Source organism: Chiloscyllium plagiosum, chromosome 27, assembly GCF_004010195.1.
Source record: "Chiloscyllium plagiosum isolate BGI_BamShark_2017 chromosome 27, ASM401019v2, whole genome shotgun sequence".
NCBI lineage: Eukaryota > Metazoa > Chordata > Chondrichthyes > Orectolobiformes > Hemiscylliidae > Chiloscyllium > Chiloscyllium plagiosum.
The window spans coordinates 3,204,040-3,225,809 of record NC_057736.1 but is presented as its reverse complement, the minus strand read 5'-3'; the positions used below and the strand labels follow the sequence as shown (position 1 = coordinate 3,225,809).

General features: G+C 40.9%; 1 protein-coding gene across 3 annotated transcripts in view; it reads right to left on the bottom strand.

Annotated features, from left to right (window-relative positions):
- Window positions 1-21,770, bottom strand: part of cd164l2 (CD164 sialomucin-like 2) — a 43,999-nt gene that overhangs the window by 4,599 nt on the left and 17,630 nt on the right. For 2 of the 3 annotated variants that reach the window (XM_043717245.1, XM_043717247.1), the window contains 5 exons: window positions 16,391-16,465; window positions 13,681-13,737; window positions 8,412-8,480; window positions 6,709-6,744; window positions 3,843-4,008 (listed from right to left, as the gene is read on the bottom strand). In XM_043717245.1, the coding sequence (XP_043573180.1) occupies window positions 3,843-4,008; window positions 6,709-6,744; window positions 8,412-8,480; window positions 13,681-13,737; window positions 16,391-16,465 (403 nt within the window). The remainder of the gene's footprint in view (window positions 1-3,842; window positions 4,009-6,708; window positions 6,745-8,411; window positions 8,481-13,680; window positions 13,738-16,390; window positions 16,466-21,770) is intronic. The other variant, XM_043717246.1, reaches the window with a different exon arrangement.

Genomic DNA, 21,770 nt, shown 5'->3' with positions numbered 1-21,770 from the left:
CAAGAGACAGATAGGAACAAATTGAATCCAAAAAACAAAAATATCCCAAACATCTTCAAACTCAATGCTCAGAATTACACTGGGAGATAGCCAGGGGGTAAGTTTTGAACCGAACTCAAGCAATAGAATAGAGAAAGGAATCTTGGGGAGGTGGGGGGGGGGGGAAAAAAAAGGGGAAATCTACTTTATACATTCATCCTAGTTTCATTTTACTGAGCGACTCAAAAGATATCAGAAAAATTAAACTTGTCGACAACTTGGAGAGTTCTCATATTTCACAGTTCCAATCAAGACATCAGGAATAAAAACGCAGATTTTTAAAAAATTACATATTAACGGGACATCACCCTTTTTACTAGTCCAACATTGGAGCAATTAGCAGTATCCAAAATGTATGATCTCTCCCTGCATTTATTAAAATCTCTCAAATTTAAATGGTGAATCATTGTAAACAGAATCGTGACAAATGCACAACACACAAGTAAAAATGCACTGAAGTGCATGTTGTAAAGACATTAAAAGCAAATGAAATTTTGTTTTCTTGTTCATGTGAAGGGCAAGCTATTACTTCCTTTATAGGCGAGTCATGTTGTAGCCAGACCTTACACAATCTACTGTGGCTCCTCACTATTTGCAGCATGTGTTAAGATGAAACAAAACAAAAAAGACAAATGAAGCAGACAATGCAAACCAGCAAACAAACTGTAGCAGTACCTTTACATTACAAGCATTTCTCGTTAAGGGTAATAGGTGCCAAACATTGCCAACGTCAATTATTTAGTTTACCAGTACAAAGGTCAGGCCACTATTGGCACAGTTGATAGTTACTGCAACAAAAGACTTGGATCAATGAAGGAATGAAGGACAGCACAGTGGCTCAATGGTTGGCACTGCTGCCTCAGTGCCAGGAATCTGGGTTCGATTCCAGCCTTGGGCAACTGTCTACGTGGAATTTGCACATCACATTCTCCCAGCGTCTGCATGGGTTTCCTCCCACAGTCCAAAGATATGCAGGTTAGAGGAACTGGCCATGCTAAATTGCCCATAGGGTTAGGTAGATTAGTCAGATAGGTTGACCTTTGGATGGTTAGTGTGGACTTGTTGAGCCGAAGGGCCTGGTTCCACACTGTAGGGAATCTAATCTAAATCTTTGAATTAATGAACTGAATTAATCTTTCATTGGCTCTCACTACTTGAGCAATCTCACCCCCAACTGTCTAGTAAAGATTTGATAAATGCCACCCAATGGAAACAGAACTGGATGTGGTAAGATTTCTTCATATTTCCCCACCCCTCCCCATTGAAATGGCAGTCAGGCAGCAAGCTTTTAAGCATTAAAATAAAAATAAAAGCCCACATCACCCTATGCATGCGTTCCTCCCACTCCACTCCCATGGAATTTAAAAATAGAAGAACACATTTTTAAAAACAAATTTTGTCAGGGAAAGTTATCAAGGGGTTTTGAGCAAATAAAATAAAAAAGTGGTGGGGGTTGGGAGAAAGAGTGGAATAATTGGGGTTGGGCTAGAAATCAGCCAAAGTGGAATGATCACCTCCTAATACCATGTGGGAGCCAAAAGCCAGTGATCATTATTGGAGTCTTGGACAAACCATTAAAAAGGAGTTCCAAGTGTAAATGGCCACTTTTAACCTGTGGTCCAAGAGCATATATCTAAGGAAGTGGCTGAACAACTCTGTCCACCTATCCTTTACTTCTGACCCATTATCTTCTGCATAACTAGGAAAAAGTTGGGTTTCCTTTTAACAGGAGATCGGAGGAAGGGTCACAACCTGAAATGTTAACTTTGATATCTCTCCACAGATGCTACAAGACCTGCTGAGCTCTTCCAGCTATTTCTGTTTTTGTTTCCAATATCCAGCATCCGCAGTTCTTTCGGTTTTTTGAATGACTCTGGCAGATTGGAACCAAATACTAGCAAGTTGGAACTCGCAAAGCTATTAAGTATTTCTTGAACCTGGCCAAGATTAGTCTCAGTTCTGATGCTGCCCATAATTAGATTATGAGCACCATCTCACTCACACACAAAACAATTCAACAGGTAACTAGCTGGCAAATGACAGAATTCCACACGTTTGGCAATGGTCTTCAGAATGAGGGGAGCAAACCACACAAACAACATGCAAGAAGGTACACAGGTGAAGACAACTTTCAATTAAAGTAGCCAGAGTTGTTCAAACCCACAGGCTCCTGACAGTCTCCCAGTCAAAACAAAGTGGTGAGCAATACTCAAGATTTAGCAGTGCAGGTGCAAACTCAATCTTAGCCGACTGTTTTTTGTTGCAATTATCTTTGCACTGAAGATTTTTTGGATTGAATGCATAAACCCAAGGCATAACATGGTGCACAGAAGCAATACTGCACATTAGGGAACTGCGAGATAACACGGTTTAACTAGTTTATTAATCAGGAGGCGAAAGTGAGGAGGACAGCAGCTGCTGGAGATCAGAGTCAAGAATGGGGTGCTGGAAAAGCACAGCAGGTCAGACAGCATCTGAGGAACAAGAGAATCGATGTTTCGGGCATAAGCCCTTCATCAGGAATACCCTGATGCCCTTCATGATGAAGGGCTCTTACCCGAAACATCGACTCTCCGGCTCCTCAGATGCTACCTGACCTGCTGTGCTTTTCCAGCACCACATCCTTGACTCTAGTTTATTAATTAGACTATCTAGATATCAATCTAAAGCTATGGAAATGGATGGTAGAAGCCACTTGTGCTGATCAGATTCTTAAGACTGCATTAGAAGGACCCACGACACCAGATAATAACGAAGGGCTTTTAGTACATTGCAACGCCTCAATTCAATATGACCCTCCAGTCTCATCACAGCAGTTCTATTTCACTTCTTTCCAAATTCCAGAGGGACCCCACTACACTGCATTCACGAAAGGATCTTTCAAGTGCTCATTCCAAATTCTTTCTTTAAAGCGGTGCTGATTTTGATTGAGTCCAGTGTCCCTTAATCAGGGTCATTTCCTGGATTTGAAACATTCACCCTGTTTCTCTCTCCACAGATGCTGCCAGACCTGAGTTTCTCCAGCAATTGCTATTTTTGTTTCAGATCTTTGGAACACAAATACCTGCAGTTGTCCTGTTGTGTCAGAGATTTCTCTTGCAAATGAAGAGGTTGTGCTGTGTTTACTAAAACGTCATTACCCACCGAAACCCGAGTGGAGAGTTAACACTTCACAACTGCATTGGTTTCACATTTAAAATTAGTCATCTACATTTTTTTTGGTTGACTTAAATTCTATACCTTCCAAACCCTGATCTCTTATTCTATCTCCTCTCCCAGTTTGGCCTGGTGTATAAAAACAGTTTTCCGAACATAAAATTTGAAGGTAAAGGATTAATTCCTCATGTCCCACTCACTTTTAGGCATCTCCAATTGTTCTGATCAATTCCAAGAGAGCTTTATCCTGAATTCTCACCAAAGATTATAAAATATTAAAACTTTCTTGCTGTTTAAAAAGAATACGGAGCATAGGTCAAGTAGAAGGGATTCTTCAGGAGGAAAAAAAACTTCCAATATACAAAAATTTAACAGCTGCACTATTTTTTCTGACACCGACTGTAAGCCTATTTATAACAGCCATTTACCTGCTCTTTTCTGCACCTAATGAGTGATTCAATACGTTTGAACAGAAGACAAGTGACAACGTTAAAGCTTTAGCCAACAGCAAACAAAGCATGCAGGAGGGGGCACATGCAACATGAACATTGGAAGAAATGGCAAACAAGGGGTTGGGGGTAAAATAAAGCCCACAGCAAGACAACAATGATCAGCATGCCACATTCAGAAGGCAGGTTAGTGCTTACAGAGTTTGGTAGGTTCCATCTCGTGCCTTGAAGAACTTGACTGCAAAGAAAAATGCTGCCTCAGCTCCCAGAACCAAGACAATGCCTCCAATGAAACTGGCTGGGTCAAAGCTGGAAGGTGAATACACGGGAGTCGTTGTTGGAATTTCAGTGGTGATATCAGATTCTGTAATGAAAGGAAAACATCCACTTTTTAAAAAAAAACACAATAGAGCTCCACAAACAGTTCACCCAATTGAAGCTCCTGCAGTCTCTTCCCCCATCCCTGGTCATCTCCACCAGAATATCACCATGAGGTATTTCACAGTGACCAATCCTCCTGGGTCCTGGAACCCAAAAAGAGAAAATGCTGGAAAATCTCAGCAAGTCTGGCAGCATCTGTAAGGAGAGAAAAGGGCCGATGTTTCGAATCTAACTGACCCTTTGTCAAAGCTCCTGGGTCCACTTAGTGATTAATGGTACACCACTGTCTAGCATCTACAGAAGAGACACTGTTCTTAGATAAAAAGAGGACTTGTTGCATGACAGCAGTAATAGGTTTGTTCCAGCATAACTACTAGGATCTTAGCAAGCTGTTACACATACACCTGCTCCATTGGAAACAATGGAGCTCCCTGTCATGTCTCACAACACCTGCATGTGGGTTATCAGTAGGATGGCTGGAGCCAATGTAATACACGTTGCTCATTTAGAGTTGATCATTGCCTTATACAAGAACCTCTCAATTCACATGTCACAGTATTGTATTGAAGGAGTGAGCAATTGATTATGCAAATGAACCTCTTTTCCCGAGACGTCGAGTGAGAGTGGAGCAGATAGCTGAGTTCAGGGACAGGTGCCCTTCTGAAATCTGGCAATTCCCTGCTCCGGGAAAGCCCTGGCTCCAAGTTTGCCAGATTACAGAGGTACAGTCTAGACAGGTATATAACAAAAGCATTTTGAACATGGCTACCCTTCCAGTGAATCCATGCAGAGTGTCTTTTCTCAGTACAGTAGATCAGAGTCATCTTGGTCAGGTTTACAAGTTAAATTAATTTTGTGCATGAACAAAAACAAAAACTCAAATCATTCCTTCCTATCAATATTATTAAATAGATGTTACACAAAAGCATGCATCTGAAAAAATTTCCCAGTGTTCACCCCTGAACTAAACCCTTTTCCTAACAGTACTCCCACATAACAATAAAGCAAGTAAATAACTAGTCAGGTATGGGTTCCAACAAGTTTAGTTAATTAAATTAAATCAGTGGAGAGATGGATTGCCCAAGGCTGCTTCCAGTATTTACAACAGAAACCAACACAGAGCCACTCTCCTCCAGTCTTTATCACCTCCTGCAGGCTCATTTTTAATATGAAAAATGCATATTAAAAGACAATATAATTTTAAAAAAGGAGAAAAAAGGATGAAGGCTAATGTAAAGAAGGATTTCCAAAAGCAAAACATCGGGGATAAAAGCAACATTTCTCAAAACATCTAACAACAGTCTATACAGCACGTGTGAATTTTGTAAAAACCTGCCTTCGAGATTAAAAGTGTCAACTAGAAATAGATTGGAGTAAAGACTTAGTGTCAAGTTTCACAATTCAGCATCCAGTTTGCATTAAAGAGCATGGTCACTACCTATTCTGCAGAATAGATTAGAAGATTACATTCAAGAAAAAGAACGAACTGCAGATGCTGGAAATCAGATATTGCTAGAAAAGGTCAGCAGGTCTGGCAGCATCTGTGGAGAGAAGGCATTGATGTTTCAGGTCCAGTGACCTTTCCTCAGAAAACATACTCAATTGTGCAACTGCTGCAATAGCCACGAGAGAGAGGGCTGCTCTCAATAGAGAGGGGTGACCAGTGGTGGTTTAACCAGAGGATCACCACACCTCAGGGGAGAGGAGATGTTAGAAGGCAAGGACCTTCGTGTACAACAGCTACAGTTGGCAGGATGAACTGAGATTGGAGGCTGAAAAACTAGAATTTATTAAAACCCTTGAATATCTTAAAGCAAAATTCTATCCTGAATACCTCAGACCATTTGCCTCTAAAATTTGAATCAAACCTGGATTACAGAATGTTTAGGGGGGGGGGGCGCGGCAAAGAAAGAACCTGCACCTGGCTCATTTAAAAAGTTTGTGAGGTTTCTGGTATTCTCCACGAGAACATGAAATGAACGATACTATTTTATCCAACATGCAATGCATTGGGAAATATACCTGCATTAAAATTACAAAAGCTGTCCTAATTGGTGATAGAAGCCCTTTCTTTCCACACCCATCCCCAGAGAAGCAAAACCTGGATTTGACTACACAACTTCACAATTAGTTTAAATTGTCCATAAACTATTGATTAGCAGATGGTTAACACCATGGAAAGAAGAAGAGGTTAATTTCAGTCTAATTTTAAAAGTAAAAGGCTCGTCCATTCTAAAGGCAAAAAACCCTTTATGAAATTTGCAGCTTTGAGCAGCATAACCATTTACAGGTTGAGGGGATGCTATTCCATCCAGCTATTACATTTGCATCTGAATGGTGAAAATTTAAATAAGCATTTTTCCTAAAAAATGAACAATAATACTTGACTTTTACAAAGACAATGCAAACACTTTTTATGCAGTCTGTTTTCACCCATCATCAAGATGAAAGGTCAACTTCTCCCAACTGTGCATCCAGCAATAGGATGAAGTGAAAGGATTACAATTCCTCAAAAGTTAAAATATCTATCCTGATGAAAAACAGTTCAATAATACGTTTACAGCACAAAACAAAAATGCAAAAAGCAAGCTAGTGTTTCCAGTGGAGAGTTAGTCATACATCATGCAAAGTACCTCCTATTGTCAATAAGCAGAACATATCACTGTTAGTGAATATACTGTACCTGCAGTGGATGAAGCTTCTTTAGCAGTAGTGGCAGCTGTTAATGCAGCAGGAAGAGAAAAAGTAAAAAAGTCTGATTAATGTTAAAATTAAATCTCAATTATTAATACACATTTCTATTTTCACGATTGAAAAAAGGTGCGTACACCTTTAACCCAGCTATTTTGTTGAAAAACTAGAGAATCATTGATGTACATGGTGGACGCAAAAGGAATAGAATAAAAATGGCACTACAATTCTTCAAATAATTCCCTGATTTTGATCTGACGTAAAATATCTCTGGGGCAGATGAAGTCCATCACTCAGACCACGTGATCCTAACGATGTTTACAGGACACAGTATGAAATATTGAGCCACTGCTGCCTAAGAGGGGATTGATAAATCACCAGCTCTCACATTCTGCAGCGCCCAATAATCAAATACAAAATGATTCCAAACATTAACAGGTTAGAGAAGTGCGGGATTCAACTGGAGGGCAGATGAAATAGAATATAATCGGTTCATACTAATAATCCAGCTGATCAAGAGGTAAAGTCACTATAGTCCCACTCGGACAGGGGGGGGAAACACAGGTGAGGGTAATGTTGAGAAGACATGATGTTCACTAAGTTCAGCTGGTATAGGAGTTGAACCTGTGCCATTGGAATCACACTGCATTGCAAAGGGGCAGTCCAGTTAATGGATCTCCCCCCTCCCCACAGCCAACGATGAACCAGTACACCATACAGAAACTGGCTACCAATTTTAAGGAAGAAAAAAGAAACTTTCACTGCTCTTACAATACAACCAAGCACATTGAAATGGATTCAGAGAGCAGAGAGAAACAGAAAATTTAGTCAAGTCTTTGACTGAGGTTGATACCTCTCCTCACCCAAGTTCAAAACACATTGCAGTTTATTGGAACCAGTTTGTGACCAGAGCGTTATCATCTCTATTATTTTGTTAATCAATTATCTCAGTGTATGGAGTTTGGGATCAAGAATGTATTTCAGCTCCAATATGAAAAATTCTTGAAGCCCTTGCCATGAATACTTTAAAACCCTCCCACACACGAGCACTGCATCGAAGACATAGAACAGAACAGGAACAGGCTCTTTAGCCCACAATGTTGTGCCAAACATGACAAATTAAACTAATCCCTTCTGCCTGCCCTCAGTCAATATCCCTCCATTCCTTGCAATAATCATGTGCTTATCTAAAAGTCTCTTAAATGCCCTGATTGTATCTGCCTTCATCACCACCCCTAGCAGCATGTTCCAGACTCCTACCACTCCTCACGTAGGAAATGAGCCCCTCATCTGTTTTCAACTTTCCCCTCATCTTAACTGCAGGTCTCCTTTGCAGAATCTGTCATTGGGATGTGGACACACACACACACACACACACACACTTCATGGAACAAGTTCTCACAGCAAACTGTGAAGTTGCATGCTGTTGCATTAGAGTTTTACTACTTCACACAAACAGACTGCACTGTACAGCCCGAAATCTGCACTCAATACTTATCCTATGGACATGAGCAGAACTGATAGATAATGGAATTCAAAACTCAGTCCTTCAGTGTTAAAATGTGTGGTACAAGAGTTCAAGGACTGAAAAACACAGTTGCAACCATCAAAATTAAACTTTGAAGGAAACCATCTAATACTGTAGTTGATCCCACAGAGTGTGTGTGTTTTAGTGAATAATTGCTTTCATTTTACCTGTAGAAATGAAGGTAGTCACAGCATTAGAGGCATTGAAGATAGGAGGAGTAGCAAGGAAAGATAGAGCTGAGGAGACAGAACAGTTATATTTACAGGCTTATTTCAAACTGATTTTAAGTTGAAATCACATTTCCTTGAAGGAGCATGCCTCTACCAATTATTCCTGCTTTCAAAAAAGTTTTGATTAGTTACACAAGCTGAACTAAAATAAAAAAAACACTAACATTTTTGCACCATCTAGTCCACCTCTTGCAAAATCCTCTTCTTTTTATTTCCTCACCATTATAAACTATTCCGACTGAGTGTAACTCAATGTGGAGGTGTAATCGGTGGCGTGTCACTGACTTATTTCATCATCTCAGAAAGCCAACATTCTAACACCATTCCATTGTTGGCGAACCATTCACTCAGACTTCACAGCATCAATAAGAGAGATGACCAGCTAATCCTTTTAGGAACATTTACTAAAAAGACAACTGTACAAAAACGTTTTCTGAAAATGAAGCCATTTTGAGTTATTGTAGTACAAGAGCATTCTGATCCTTTTTCAGATGCAAGGGTGACTTTTATTGAAAAAGGATTCTTAGAGGACTTAGATGATAGGACATGTATGGAAGGAGCTGCCAGAGGAAATGATGGAGGCTAGTACAATTGCATCATTTAAAAGGCATCTGGATGGGTATACGAATAGGAAAAGGTTTGGAGGGATATGGGTCGGGTGCTGGCAGGTGGGACTAGATTGGGTTGAGATATCTGGTCGGCATGGATAGGTTGGACCGAAGTTGTTTCCATGTTGTACATCTATGACTATGTGGAGAGATTATTGATTTCCCCGTGTGGGGAGTCTAAGACAGGAAGACTTACTCTCAGAATAACGGGTTGCACATTTATAAACAGACAAGGAACAACTTCTTTCACAAGGTAGTGAGTCTGTGGAGTTCTTCACCACAGAAAGCTGTAGAGGCGGAGTCATTAAAGTATATTCAAGATGGAGACATTTTTAATCAGGAAAGGATTGAAGAGTTTTAGGGAAAGACAGGAAAAGTGGAGTTGAGGATTAACAGATCAGCCATGATCTTACTGAATGGGGGAGTAGATTTGATAGAACAGCAGGTCACTCAGCCCACGTCTTATGTGCATCATAGGACAATACAGCGCAGTACAGGCCCTTTAGCCCTCAATGATGCATTGACCTGTGGAACCAATCTGAAGCCCATCTAAATCTACACAATGCTATTTTCATCCATATGTTCATCCAATGGTCATTTAAATGCCCATAAAGTTGGTGAGACTACTACGGTTGCAGGCAGGATGTTCCACACTCCCACTACTGAGTAAAGAAGCTACCTCAGACATTTGTCCTACATCTATCACCCCTCAATTTAAGGCTATGCTCCCTTGTGCTGGCCGTCACCATTCAAGGAAAAAAAGCTCTCACCGTAAACCCTGTCTAAGCCTCTGGTTATCTTATGTCTCAATTAGGTTCTCTCTCAACTTTCATGTCTTTAACGAAAGCAGCTCAAGTCCCTCAGCCTTTCCTCATAAGACCTTCTTACCATACTAGGCAACACCCTAGTAAATCTCTTCTGAACCCTTTCCGAGGCTTCCACATCCTTCCTATAATGCAGTGACCAGAACTGCAGCCATACCAGAGCTTTGTACAGCTGCAAAATGACCTCATGGCTCTGAAACTTAATCCCTCTACCAATAAAAGCTAACACATTGTATGCCTTCTTAACAAGCCTATCAGCCTTGGTGGCAACTTTCAGGGATCTAGGTACATGGACACAGATCTCTCTGCTCATCTGCACTACCAAGAATCTTACCATTAATCCAGTATGGGTGTTCCTGTTGCTCCTTTCAAAGTGAACACCTCTCACGTTTCCACATTAAATTCCATTTGCCACCGCTCAGCCCAGCTCTGCAGCTTATCTATGTCCCTCTGATACCTACAACATCCTTCAGCACTATCCGCAATTCTGTCAAACTTTGTATCATCTGCAAATTTACCAACACATCCTTCTGTACCCTCATCTAGGTCATTTATAAAAATGACCAACAGCAGTGGCTCCAAAACAGATCTTTGTGGGACACCACTAATAACTGAACTCCAGGATGATCATTTCCCATGAACCATCCTGTCTTCTTTCAGCTAGCCAATTTCTGATACAAACTGTTAAATCATCCTCAACCCCATGCCTCCGTATTTTGTGCAACAGCCTACTGGGGGGAAACCTTATGAAAAAGGTCTTACTGAAATCAATATGCACCACATCAACCACTTTACTCTCATCCACCTGTTTGGCCACCATCTCAAAAGAACTCAGTAAGGTTTAGGAGGCACATCCTACCCTTCACAAAACCTTGTTGACTATTCCTAATCAACGTATTCCTCTTGAGATTATTACAAATCCTACCTATCTTTAATAACATTTTCCAACTGTTTACTCACAACCAAAGGAAGGCTCACTGGTCTATAATTACCAGGGTTGCCTCTACTCCCCTTCTTGAAGAAGTGGACTACATTTGCTATCCTCCAGTCTTCTGGCACTATTCCTGTAGACAATGACAACACAATGATCAAAGCCAAAGGCTCTGCAATCTCCTATCTAGCTTCTCAGAGAATCCTAGAATAAATCCCATCTGGCCCTGGGGACTTACCTATTTTCACACTTCCCAGAATTGCTAACACCTCCTCCTTGTGAACCTTAATCCTGTCTAGTCTAGTAGCCTGTATCTCAGTATTCTTCTTGACAACATTGTCTTTTTTCAGTGTGAATACTGACGAAAAATATTTAGTGCTTCCTCTATTTCTGCAGATTCCACGCACAACTTCCCATTACTGTCTTTGATTAGCCCTAATCTTACTCTAGTCATGCTTTTATTCCTGATATACCTATAGAAAGCTTTAGGGTTTCCTTGATCCTACCTGCCACAACTTCTCATGTCCTCTCCTGGCTCTTCTTAGCTCCCTCTTTAAGTCTTTCTGGTTAATTAATAACTCTCAAGTGCCCTAACTGAGCTTTCACATCTCATCTTAACATATGCCTTCTTCCTCTTGACAAAGAGTCTAATTCTTTAGTAAAAGACTGTTCCCTCAAACACTTCCTCCTTGCTCGACAGGTACATACTTATCAAAGACACACAGTAGTGTTCCTTGAATAAGCTCCACATTTTAATTATGCCCATCCCCTGCAGTTTCCTTCCCATCCTATGCATGCTAAATCTGGCCGAATCCTATCAATTGCCTTTCCCCCACCTATAACTCTTGTCCTGATGGTAAATACCTATCCCTTTCCATTGCTTAAGTAAACATAGCCAACTTGTGGTCACTATTACCAAAGTGCTCACCTATCTCTAAATCGAACACCTGGCCTGGTTCATTACCCAATACCAAATCCCAATATGGCCTCGCCTCTTATCAGTCTGTCTGCATACTGGGCCAGGAAACCTTCCTGCACACATTGGAACTGACCCATCTAAAGTATTGGAACTATAGTATTAACTTTCAAAATATTGACTGGAAAAGGCCCCATAACAACTCCTTGTTACTCTCACTCCTATCCAGGATCATCTTTGCTATCTTACTCTCTACATCTCTGGAGTTATTCAGAGGCCTATAGAAGTTTGACCTCTCCTTTCCTGTTTCTAACCACACCTCCCCCACTCTTACCATCTTCTCTGTTCTTACTGAAACATCTAAATCCAGAAACGTCCAACAACCATTCCTGTCCCTGCTCCACCCATGTCTCCGAAATGGCCACAACATTGAAGTCCCAGGTACCAACCCATGCTGCAAGTTCACCCACCTTATTCTGGATTCTCATTGCATTGAAGTAGACACCCTTCGAATCAACTTCTTGCATACCGGTGCCTACTTGCGACCCTGAAAACTTATTTCTGACCTCTATACTCTCAACCGCCTGTATACTCTAACTACAATCCAGGTTGTCATCCCCCTGCTGAATTAGTTTCAACCAACCTGAAGAACATTAGCAAATTTCTCCCCCTGGAGACTGGTAACCCTCTAGTTCAGGTGTAGACCATCCTGTTTGTAGAGTTCCTACCTACCTCAGAATGAGCCTCAATTATCCAGGTATCAATCCCTCCCTCCTGCACCATCCCTGTAACCAGATGTTCAACTGCTCTCTAAATCGCTATTCCACGCCTTGCTAGGATGTGGCAAAGGTAACAAACCAGAGATAACAACTGTTTGTTCTAGCTCTAAGCTTCCACCCTCGCTCTGTGAATTTCTGCCTTAAATCCCCATCCCTTTTCTTATGTCATTAGTGTCGATGTGGGCCATCACAGTGATGTCAGTGATCACCTGATAATTGCTTCATCCTTAGCCTTTGAAGACAGGCACGTCTTAAGTACCTTGTGAAAATATTTGTAAATATCAACAATTCAACCAAACCAATAAACCCCACATCGCTGTTTAAAATACAATCTGAACAGTAGATAGAAATGGTTTCTATTGGCTGAAGGACCTAGAACCTGAGGAAACATACTTAGAGCAACTGACAAAAGGATTAAAAAAAGAGGAACATGAAAAATTGTACATTAAAAAATAAATCTGTGTGTGGTTTGAATATGGAATACACAGATGACCATTAGACAGATTCAATTGTTGCTTTTAAAAGGGATTTGGATAAATAGGATCTGACACTCTGAATCTTCGGTCCAACCAGTTCATGCTGACTCTAATCCCAAACTAAATTACTCCCACCTGCCTGTTCCTGGGCCAGATCCCTCCGAACCTTTCCTATTCACATACTTAGCCAAATGTCTCAAACATTGTAACTATATCTGCATCCACCACTTCCTCTGGAAGTTCATTCCATACACGAACACTTTTCTAAGAAAAAAATAATGCCTTTCATGCCTTTCTCCTCTTACTTTAAAAATATGCCCCATAGTCTGGAAATCTTTCACCCTTGACATATGCCCATTCACCTTATCTATACCTCAGTGAAGGAAAGCAATTTGCAGTCTAATGGAAAAAGAGGCAGGAGAGTGGAATAATTAACTGCAGAAGCTAGAGGCACTAAATGGCATCCTCCTGCAACGTAATTAATCTTATCCTTCTATAACCAACACCTCCTGGACTGCAGGGAGGGTGTGAGGAAGGCCAACCAATTGCTCCATTCCTAAAACATTGGCCATTAAGTAATTCCTAGTGCTGAAAGATTTATGGGTTATATCAAATGGAAAGAAAAAGTATTTGCCGCTATGAATGAGTAAATTAGAAAAGAATATAGCTTACTCTCATTGTCTGTGATACTAGAAGTAAAGACATTTGGTGCCATGCGATGAGAAGAGCCTGGGAACAATAATTAGAAACAATGGCAAAATTGAGAGAAAGCACTTTGTATTGGTCTCACTGAATCATTTCTAGAATAGTAGAAAATGAAAAGGGCAAACAAGTGAGGGAGGAAAAAGGTCCTGGGAAATCTAACAGAACCAAAAACTCTGCAGTCTCTTTGACAGAGGCTCCCTATGTTTTAGGATTCCTGCAGAGATGCTGGATGCAATTGTTGGACCTGCCAAAATAGAGTCATAGAGATGTTCAGCATGGAAACAGACCCTTCTGTCCAATCCGTCCATGCCGACCAGATATCCCAACCCAATCTAGTCCCACTGCCAGCACCCGGCCCATATCCCTCCAAACCCTTCCTATTCATATACCCAACCAAATGCCTCTTAAATGTTGCAATTGTACCAGCCTCCACCACTTCCTCTGGCAGCTCATTCCATACATGTACCACCCTCTGAAAAAATTGCCCCTTAGGTCTCATATCTTTGCCCTCTAGTTCTGGACTCCTTGACCCCAGGGAAAAGACTTTGCCTATTGATCCTATGCATGCCCCTCAATTTTGTAAACCTCTAAGGTCACTCATCAGCCTCCGACACTGCAGGGAAAACAGCCCTAGCTTGTTCAGCCTCTCCCTGTAGCTCAGATCCTCCAACCCTGGCAACATCCTTGTAAATCTTTTCTGAACCCTTTCAAGTTTCACAACTTCTTTCTGATAGGAAGGAGTCAAACTACGTACAACAAAAGAGGAAGGGACGGAGACAGAATCAAGAAACCAGTCTAACATGTGTTTTTGGACAAATGCTGGAATCCACTGCTGAGGTAATAGCAGGGCATTAAGAGTCAACATGGTTTCGTGAAAGAGAAATCACGCTGGACTAATTTATTGGAGCTTGAGGATGTAGCAAACAGGATGGATAAGGGGAACCAGAAGATGTACTGTATTTGGGATTTCTAAAGAGCATTTGAAAATAAGTCACAGAGAAAGTTAAATACATAATGAGAGTTGGTGGCGTCAAGGCAAGAGATTCATGAAGATGGTTTACTAACTAAGGGGAAACAGAAGGTCAGGATCATTGGCCATCTTCAGATTAACAAGCCTTAACTTAATGGGATAATGTAGGGATCAGTGTAGTGAGCATCTATTTACAATCTATATTGCAAACTTGGATGAAGGGGTTGACTGCCCTGTCGCCAAATGTGTCAAACGTACAAAAGATAAGTATGAAGGCAAGTTGAGGAGAGAATACAGAGGTTGCAAAGGAATATAGATAGGTTGAGAGAATTGGTATACAAACAGCCACTTCCATCTAGAAAGACAAGGGCAGCAGATACATGAAAACACCTCCCCTTGCAAGTTCCCCTCCAAGCCACTCACCATCCTGACTTGGAAATATATTGCTCTCCCTTCACTGTCACTGGGTCAAAGTCCTGAAATCCCCTTCCCATTGTGCATCAATCTATAGCAGTTCAAGGATAGAGCTTATCATCACCTTCTCATGGGAAACTAGGGATGGGCAATAAATGCTGGCCAGCAACACTCAAACCCCAATTTTAAATCAAAAAAGTAGTTTCAAAAGAACAGCCTCCAATTTAAGACTGGAGCAGGAAGCATTTTGTCAACCAGAAAGTTGTGTCTTTAGAATTCTTTCCTCCAAGGATCAAGGTGGGAGTGAAGTGGGGAGTAATGTTTCAACATCACAAAAAACTTGCTCACAAATCTATTGGCAGGATACAGTGACACAAGGAGCAAAGTTGAAAATCAAACAATATTCCACAACCATACGCTGGGATCACCATATCACCAAAACAAGACATCAGGAATCCCCCCACTGAGACAGTGTGGAGCTCCCACTGTACAACACAGTCTTCCAGTCTAGTAAACACAACAGAGATTGTTCTGCAGAAAGCATGGCTGCTTTCCAACTCCAACCCCCAGAAGCAATTCCACAGCATTTCACTGCATCCAGCCATCCTAGGGCAGAATCACTCAACACAGGCAACTACTGATGAATCCAAATCACACAATGTTCTTCAAGTAGTCCTGTGCTGGTTCTGTGTCCCCTGATGGAATCTAACTCCAAAGCCTGTCCCCCAGTCAGATAGACAGGACATTATTTGAGAGACTGGTCCAAAGCAAACATACAAAACAAAAGCCAACTTTCAAACAATTTTGAACTGGAAACAAATCAACCTGTGAACCCAAGGTACAGAAAACTAAAATGTTCTTTTTCTTTGAAGAACAGGTGTAATACCTACAGTTAAAATTCCAGGATCATCCATAAGTTCAAAATGGAAGCAATACTGAATTATTAGTCAGGATTCACACAAATAGAATTAGACAGCAATCTGACAGGTTGAGCTCCCTGGGACTAAAATAATTGCTTCCTTCTAGTTGAGCATTTTGAACGTTGCGCATTACAACGTAAAGGGATGATTTTCAGGTTCTCTAAACAAAGCACAAGTACACTTTCTTTATAGAATTAGTTACAAGGTCGGTCTCAAATCCGGAACACTGACGTAATGGGGAGAAACATGTCAGAGAGAATTAGCACAACAGCAGCAGCGTTACATTCTGCTGACAGGAGGCAGTGAGCAATTCACATTTTGGGAACAGCAAGCCATGAGTCAGGCAGTTACAAAGTCAAATCATTTCTCGTACCTTCACACATTGAAACTTCGTCATGTGTAGTGCAGTCAGTGAGATTTTCAGATGTCTTTGCAACACAAAAGATTTCTGAAAAGAAAAAGAAAGAAGAGTCCAGTTTTGGTACTTTCCTGGGGTGTACAGATTTAAGAGATGCTACTTCCAACACGTATAAAATTCATAGTGGTTATTCCAAAACAGTAATTACAGCTACTTTTCAAAATGAAAAAGAAATGCAAGAACCCTTCTGAAGTAGGGTCACTAGAATTGAAATGTTAACTGTTTTCTCTCCAAGCTGCCAGACCAGAGTTTCTTTGAACAGAAAATGTATTTGGAGCTTAAAAAAAAATTACTGCAAGAACTATAGGAGTCAGATCTGCAGCACAGAAAAAGGCCCTTTCGCATATCATGTCTGCACTGGTCACAAACAACCACCTAACTATTCTAATCACAATTCTAGCACTTGACCTGTAGTCTTGTATAGAAAGGGAAAAATGGTTCAGGAATTGGCAGTGAATATTTCATATGCCCCTTGTCAAGATATGGAGATGGGGGCTAAACACGTTTCCCAGGTTTATGACAATAGGAGATCCACTGCACTGGTTAGCTTCCAGGGAGCTGTTTACATATTGACCAATTGGCTTCCATTCCCAATTCTTCTTTCCATAAATCAGGGGCCAGGGAGGACAATGATCCAAGGGACAGAATTAGGTTGACCTTTCAAAAAAAAAAACAATTAAAATTTTCACTGGGCAAAATTTGTCAACCTTGCTCAATGCCCCCAAGGGAGCAGCTTAATTTTAGCACAAACCTCCCAGGATCAATGGTCTGGAAGACCTTTTGGTCAGAGAGTTTCATACTGGTCAGTAGTAGACAAGAGCCTTCTCTGGCATGGTATCTCAAAAGTTAAACAAGGGACCCAAGAATCAATGTTTTTCCCTTCTACATAGTGTGATGGGATGAGCTGCTAGAGGAAATGGTATAGACAGGTACAATTATAACATTAAGAGACATTGGGACAGTTACATGATTAGGAAAAGGTTCAGAGGGATACGGACCAAACGCAGGCAAAAGGAAAACCTGGAAGAGTTAGATTAAAGAGTCTGTTTCTGTGCCGTATGATTAACTTAAGCTGACTTTTTTTTTTCTTTCAAACCATAACTGTAAATAAATTAAGACATTAAGCTCAGATACAGAAAACTCAATATTCTGTATTGAGGGGGTGGAGATCCGCCAGGTAGAATTCCAGAATCATCCTAAAGCTCAAAACAGAAATAAATGCTGAATCATTGTTTCACTGAATCCTGTCCAATGTAAACAGCAACCTCAGGTTACGCTCACTGGGAGTGGAATCACTTTTGTTTTAAAAAAAAGTTAAATACATCCCATTCAAAATGATCAACCAGAATCCAGAACAAAAAGGATTCTAGCTGAGCAAGTTCCATATTTCAGAGGGTCAGTAGCATTAATTCCTACATCCAGCTCCACCCGTATGCACCCTTGTCCATTCCTTTTGCTACATATAGAATTGACCACTAATGCTTTCCTGCTTGGCATCCCATTTTGCACTCTACATAAAGACAAGCTCAGACTCTATTTGAATCCTAACTCTCACCAGGTGGATACTATTCACCCATACCAGTGAGATCACTGACCCAGTGAGAGCTGACACCTCTTGGTTTTAAATTTCTTTGCCTGTTTTGCACCCTGTATTCCCATTTTGGATTCCCCTTTCATCCAGATATTTTTATTACTTATTCAATGAAGGCAGTGCTTAATAAGTTAAGCTTTCTTTGTCTTAGGACTTTATACCCAAGGTTTTCGTACCTATGTACCTTTGTACCAAAGATGGTGCCTTTTGTGGCGATATTATACACTTTCCACTGGACTGGAGTACACATTACAATAATATCCAAGGTCTGCATTTCACCAATTAGGGTTAAAAGAGACATTAACTGCTGGAGAATTTTTTTTTATATCTGGAGAAGAGAGACTCCACACTTGGAGGGTGTTATGTTGCAGTGCTAGATGCAATAACAAACAAGATTCAACCATTTAAAAAAAAAAGTTATCCCAAAAACTTCGACCCCAGCTTGTTTTTTTGAGAACCGTTTACACTGTGGTCATTGAGCAATAACTGGTTTTTCTTCAGAGTCTCTTGGCAAGCTAGTGCTTTGTACAACATTGGAGCAGCAGATAGCAACTTCTGACCTGTGTGCTTAACTACATGTATAGATGCTAGATTTCATGTGTAGTGACAGTGTGCAATAGCAGATCAGTTGTTATTCTTTGTGCAAAATTTGGAACCATTATAAATACAGAGTTGGCTGCACTGCTGTTCTGGAGCAGAGAACACAATCAGCCACTTCTAATACAAACTTTGAAACAAGCTTTTTCGGACTGTGCATGCTGCAACTCAAGAAATCAAAGCTGGTAACATCGCTGCATTTGTTTACAAAAAATGTTAAGCACTAGGATTACATTACTGAACAAACAATGGTTTGCCTGTGTGCCTGCTGACTGAAAAACAAATTAGACTAAGTCAGATTTACAAAAGATCTTTCAGACATAACATTTCAGTTAACATAAAGCATTGTGTGTTAAATTCCTATAAATCAGGGGTTAACAAATATACAAATTGGCAGGGAAAGACATCAGCAACGGACAGTCGCAATTTATTATGAAGTTTGGATTTTGAAGGAACTCTCAAAAAGGACTACCTTTTCCAAACGGAGACACCTACAATTTAAAAAAAATCTGTATAGTGGTAATTTGTAACATTGTGACCAAAGGCAGAAATGACCAACCATTCTGCTCCTCCTGAAGCAAATCAAGCCAGTCTCTTCTGAAACAAGTTGAAAAATGTGTTGCTGGAAAAGCGCAGCAGGTCAGGCAGCATTGACGTTTCAGGCGTAAGCCCTTCTGAAACAACCCTTGCCATAGGATACAATACTTGCAGATTCAACTCTATTGAACCCAGGAGATGGGAGAGATACTAAATGAATATTTCATGTTGGTTTTTACTGTGGAGAAAGAAATGGAGGCTAGAGAACTCTGGGAAATAAATATTGATGTTTTGAAAACACAGTTCAGATTACAGAAAAGGAATTGCTGGAAGGGCTTAGAAAGCAAAAGGTGGATAAATCTCCAGGACCTGGTCAAGTGTTTCCCAGGACATTGTGGGAAGTTAGGGAGGAAACTGAAGGGTCTCTAGAAGAAATACTTGCTTCATCTATAACTATTGGTGAAGTGCCAGAGGACTAGCGAGTGGCTAATGTTGGCTTTTTATTTAAAGAAAGGCTGTAGGGATACGTGCGAGTCTGACATCAGTGGTGGACAGGTTGGAGGAGGGATTCTGAAAGATGGATTTCTATGTATTTGAAGAGGCAAGGATTGATTAGGGATAGGCAATATAGTTTTGTATGAGGAAAATAAGTGTGTCACAAACTTGATTGAGTTTTTAAAATGGAGTAACCAACATGGGGGGGGGGGGGGGGGCAGAGCTGTAGCCATTGTTTACTTGGACTTCAGTAAAATCTTTGACAAGGTTCCTCATGGTAGGCTAATTGTTAAAGTTAGATCACATGGGATTCAGAGAGAACTTGCCAATTGAATATAAAATTGGCTTGACAGTAAGATACAGAGGGTGTTATAGTGGAGGGTTGTTTTTCAGACTGGAGACCAGTGACCAGCAGTGTTTCATAGCAATCAGTACATGGTACACTGCTTTGACATTTTAATAAATGATTTGGATGAAAATTTAGGAGGCACGGTTCATGAATTTCTGGATAACACCAGGATTGGTGGCATAGGTGGACAGTGAAGAAGGTTATCCACAATTAGAGATCTTGATCACTGGAGTCAGTGAGCTGAGGAGTGGCAGATGGAGTTTAACTTGGATAAATGTGAGGTATTGCATTTTGGTAAAATAAACAAGGGCAGTTTATACAGTAATGGGAGGGCCCTGGGTAGTGTCGTAGAATAGAGAGACCCAGGTGTTCGGGCATCTAATTCTTTGGAAGTTGCATCACAGGTAGACAGTGGTTTAGAAGGCATTCAGCATGCTTGCCTTCATTGCTCAGACCTTTGAGTATTAGAATTGGGATGTAATGTTGTGGTTATACAGGATGTTGGTAAGGCCTCTTCCAAAGTATTGTGTACACATCTAGTCATCCTGTCATAGGAAGGATATTATTAAATTGGACAGGGTTCAGAAAAGATGTCTCCAGTTTCCTCAGTTCCCCTCCCCCCACCTTGTCTCAGTCAAATCCCTCAAACTCAGCACCGCCTTCCTAACCTGCAATCTTCTTCCTGACCTCTCCACCCCCACCCCCTCTCCAGCCTATCACCCTCACCTTGACCTCCCTCCACCTATCGCAATTCCAACGCCCCTCCCCCAAGTCCCTCCTCCCTACCTTTTATCTTAGCCTGCTGGACACACTTTCCTCATTCCTGAAGAAGGGCTTATGCCCGAAAAGTCGATTCTCCTGTTCCTTGGATGCTGCCTGACCTGCTGCGCTTTTCCAGCAACACATTTTCAGTTCAGAAAAGATTTACCAGGATGTTGACAGGAACGGAGGGTTGAGTTAAAATAAAAGAGGCTGCGACTTTTTTTTCAGTGCAGCATAAGAGATTGAGGGAAGGGGTGACCTTACAAAGGCCTATGGCCTTCATGATTTTGAGGTGAATAGCATGGATCTTTTCAAAAGGTGGAGTGTTCAAACCTCAGGGCATATTTTTTAAAGGAGAGAGGAGAATATTTTTTTTAAAAAAAAAGGGAGGGCAATTTTCCTTTTTTTAAAAAAGGAAATGGTTAGTTTGCAGAATGACCTACCAGAAGAAGTGGTGGATGCAGGCACAGCTATCAAATGCATTTAATATTATAAATAGGAAAGATTTCAAGGGATATGGGCCAAAGCAGGCAGGTGGGACTAGTTTAGTTTGGGAACATGGTTAGACCAAAGGGTCTATTTCTGTGCTATATAATTCCTGCTTCATAAATTCAGTGCACGAGTAGTGAACACTGTTGGAGGTGCGCTCTCTTGATTAAAACAGGAAACTGAAGCCCTCTCCATCCTCAGAGGCACTATTTTGAAGAGTACAGGACTTGCTTTGATATCTTGGCCAATATATCCACAAAAGAACATCACATATACATTATCATGTCATTACCAATGATTGTGGGTGTCCATACAGTACAATGAACTGAAATAGTTCAAATGACAGCTTACCCTCACCTTCTCTGGGGCAACTAGGGGCAGGCAATAAATACTGGCTCAGATAGTGGCACCCATGCCCCAGGGCTGAATTTCAAAATAAAGTTATACATTGCCATTTGAGGGGTGCAAAGTGGTTCCACGATACAGGCAGATCTCAGATTGCAAACAAGTTCTGC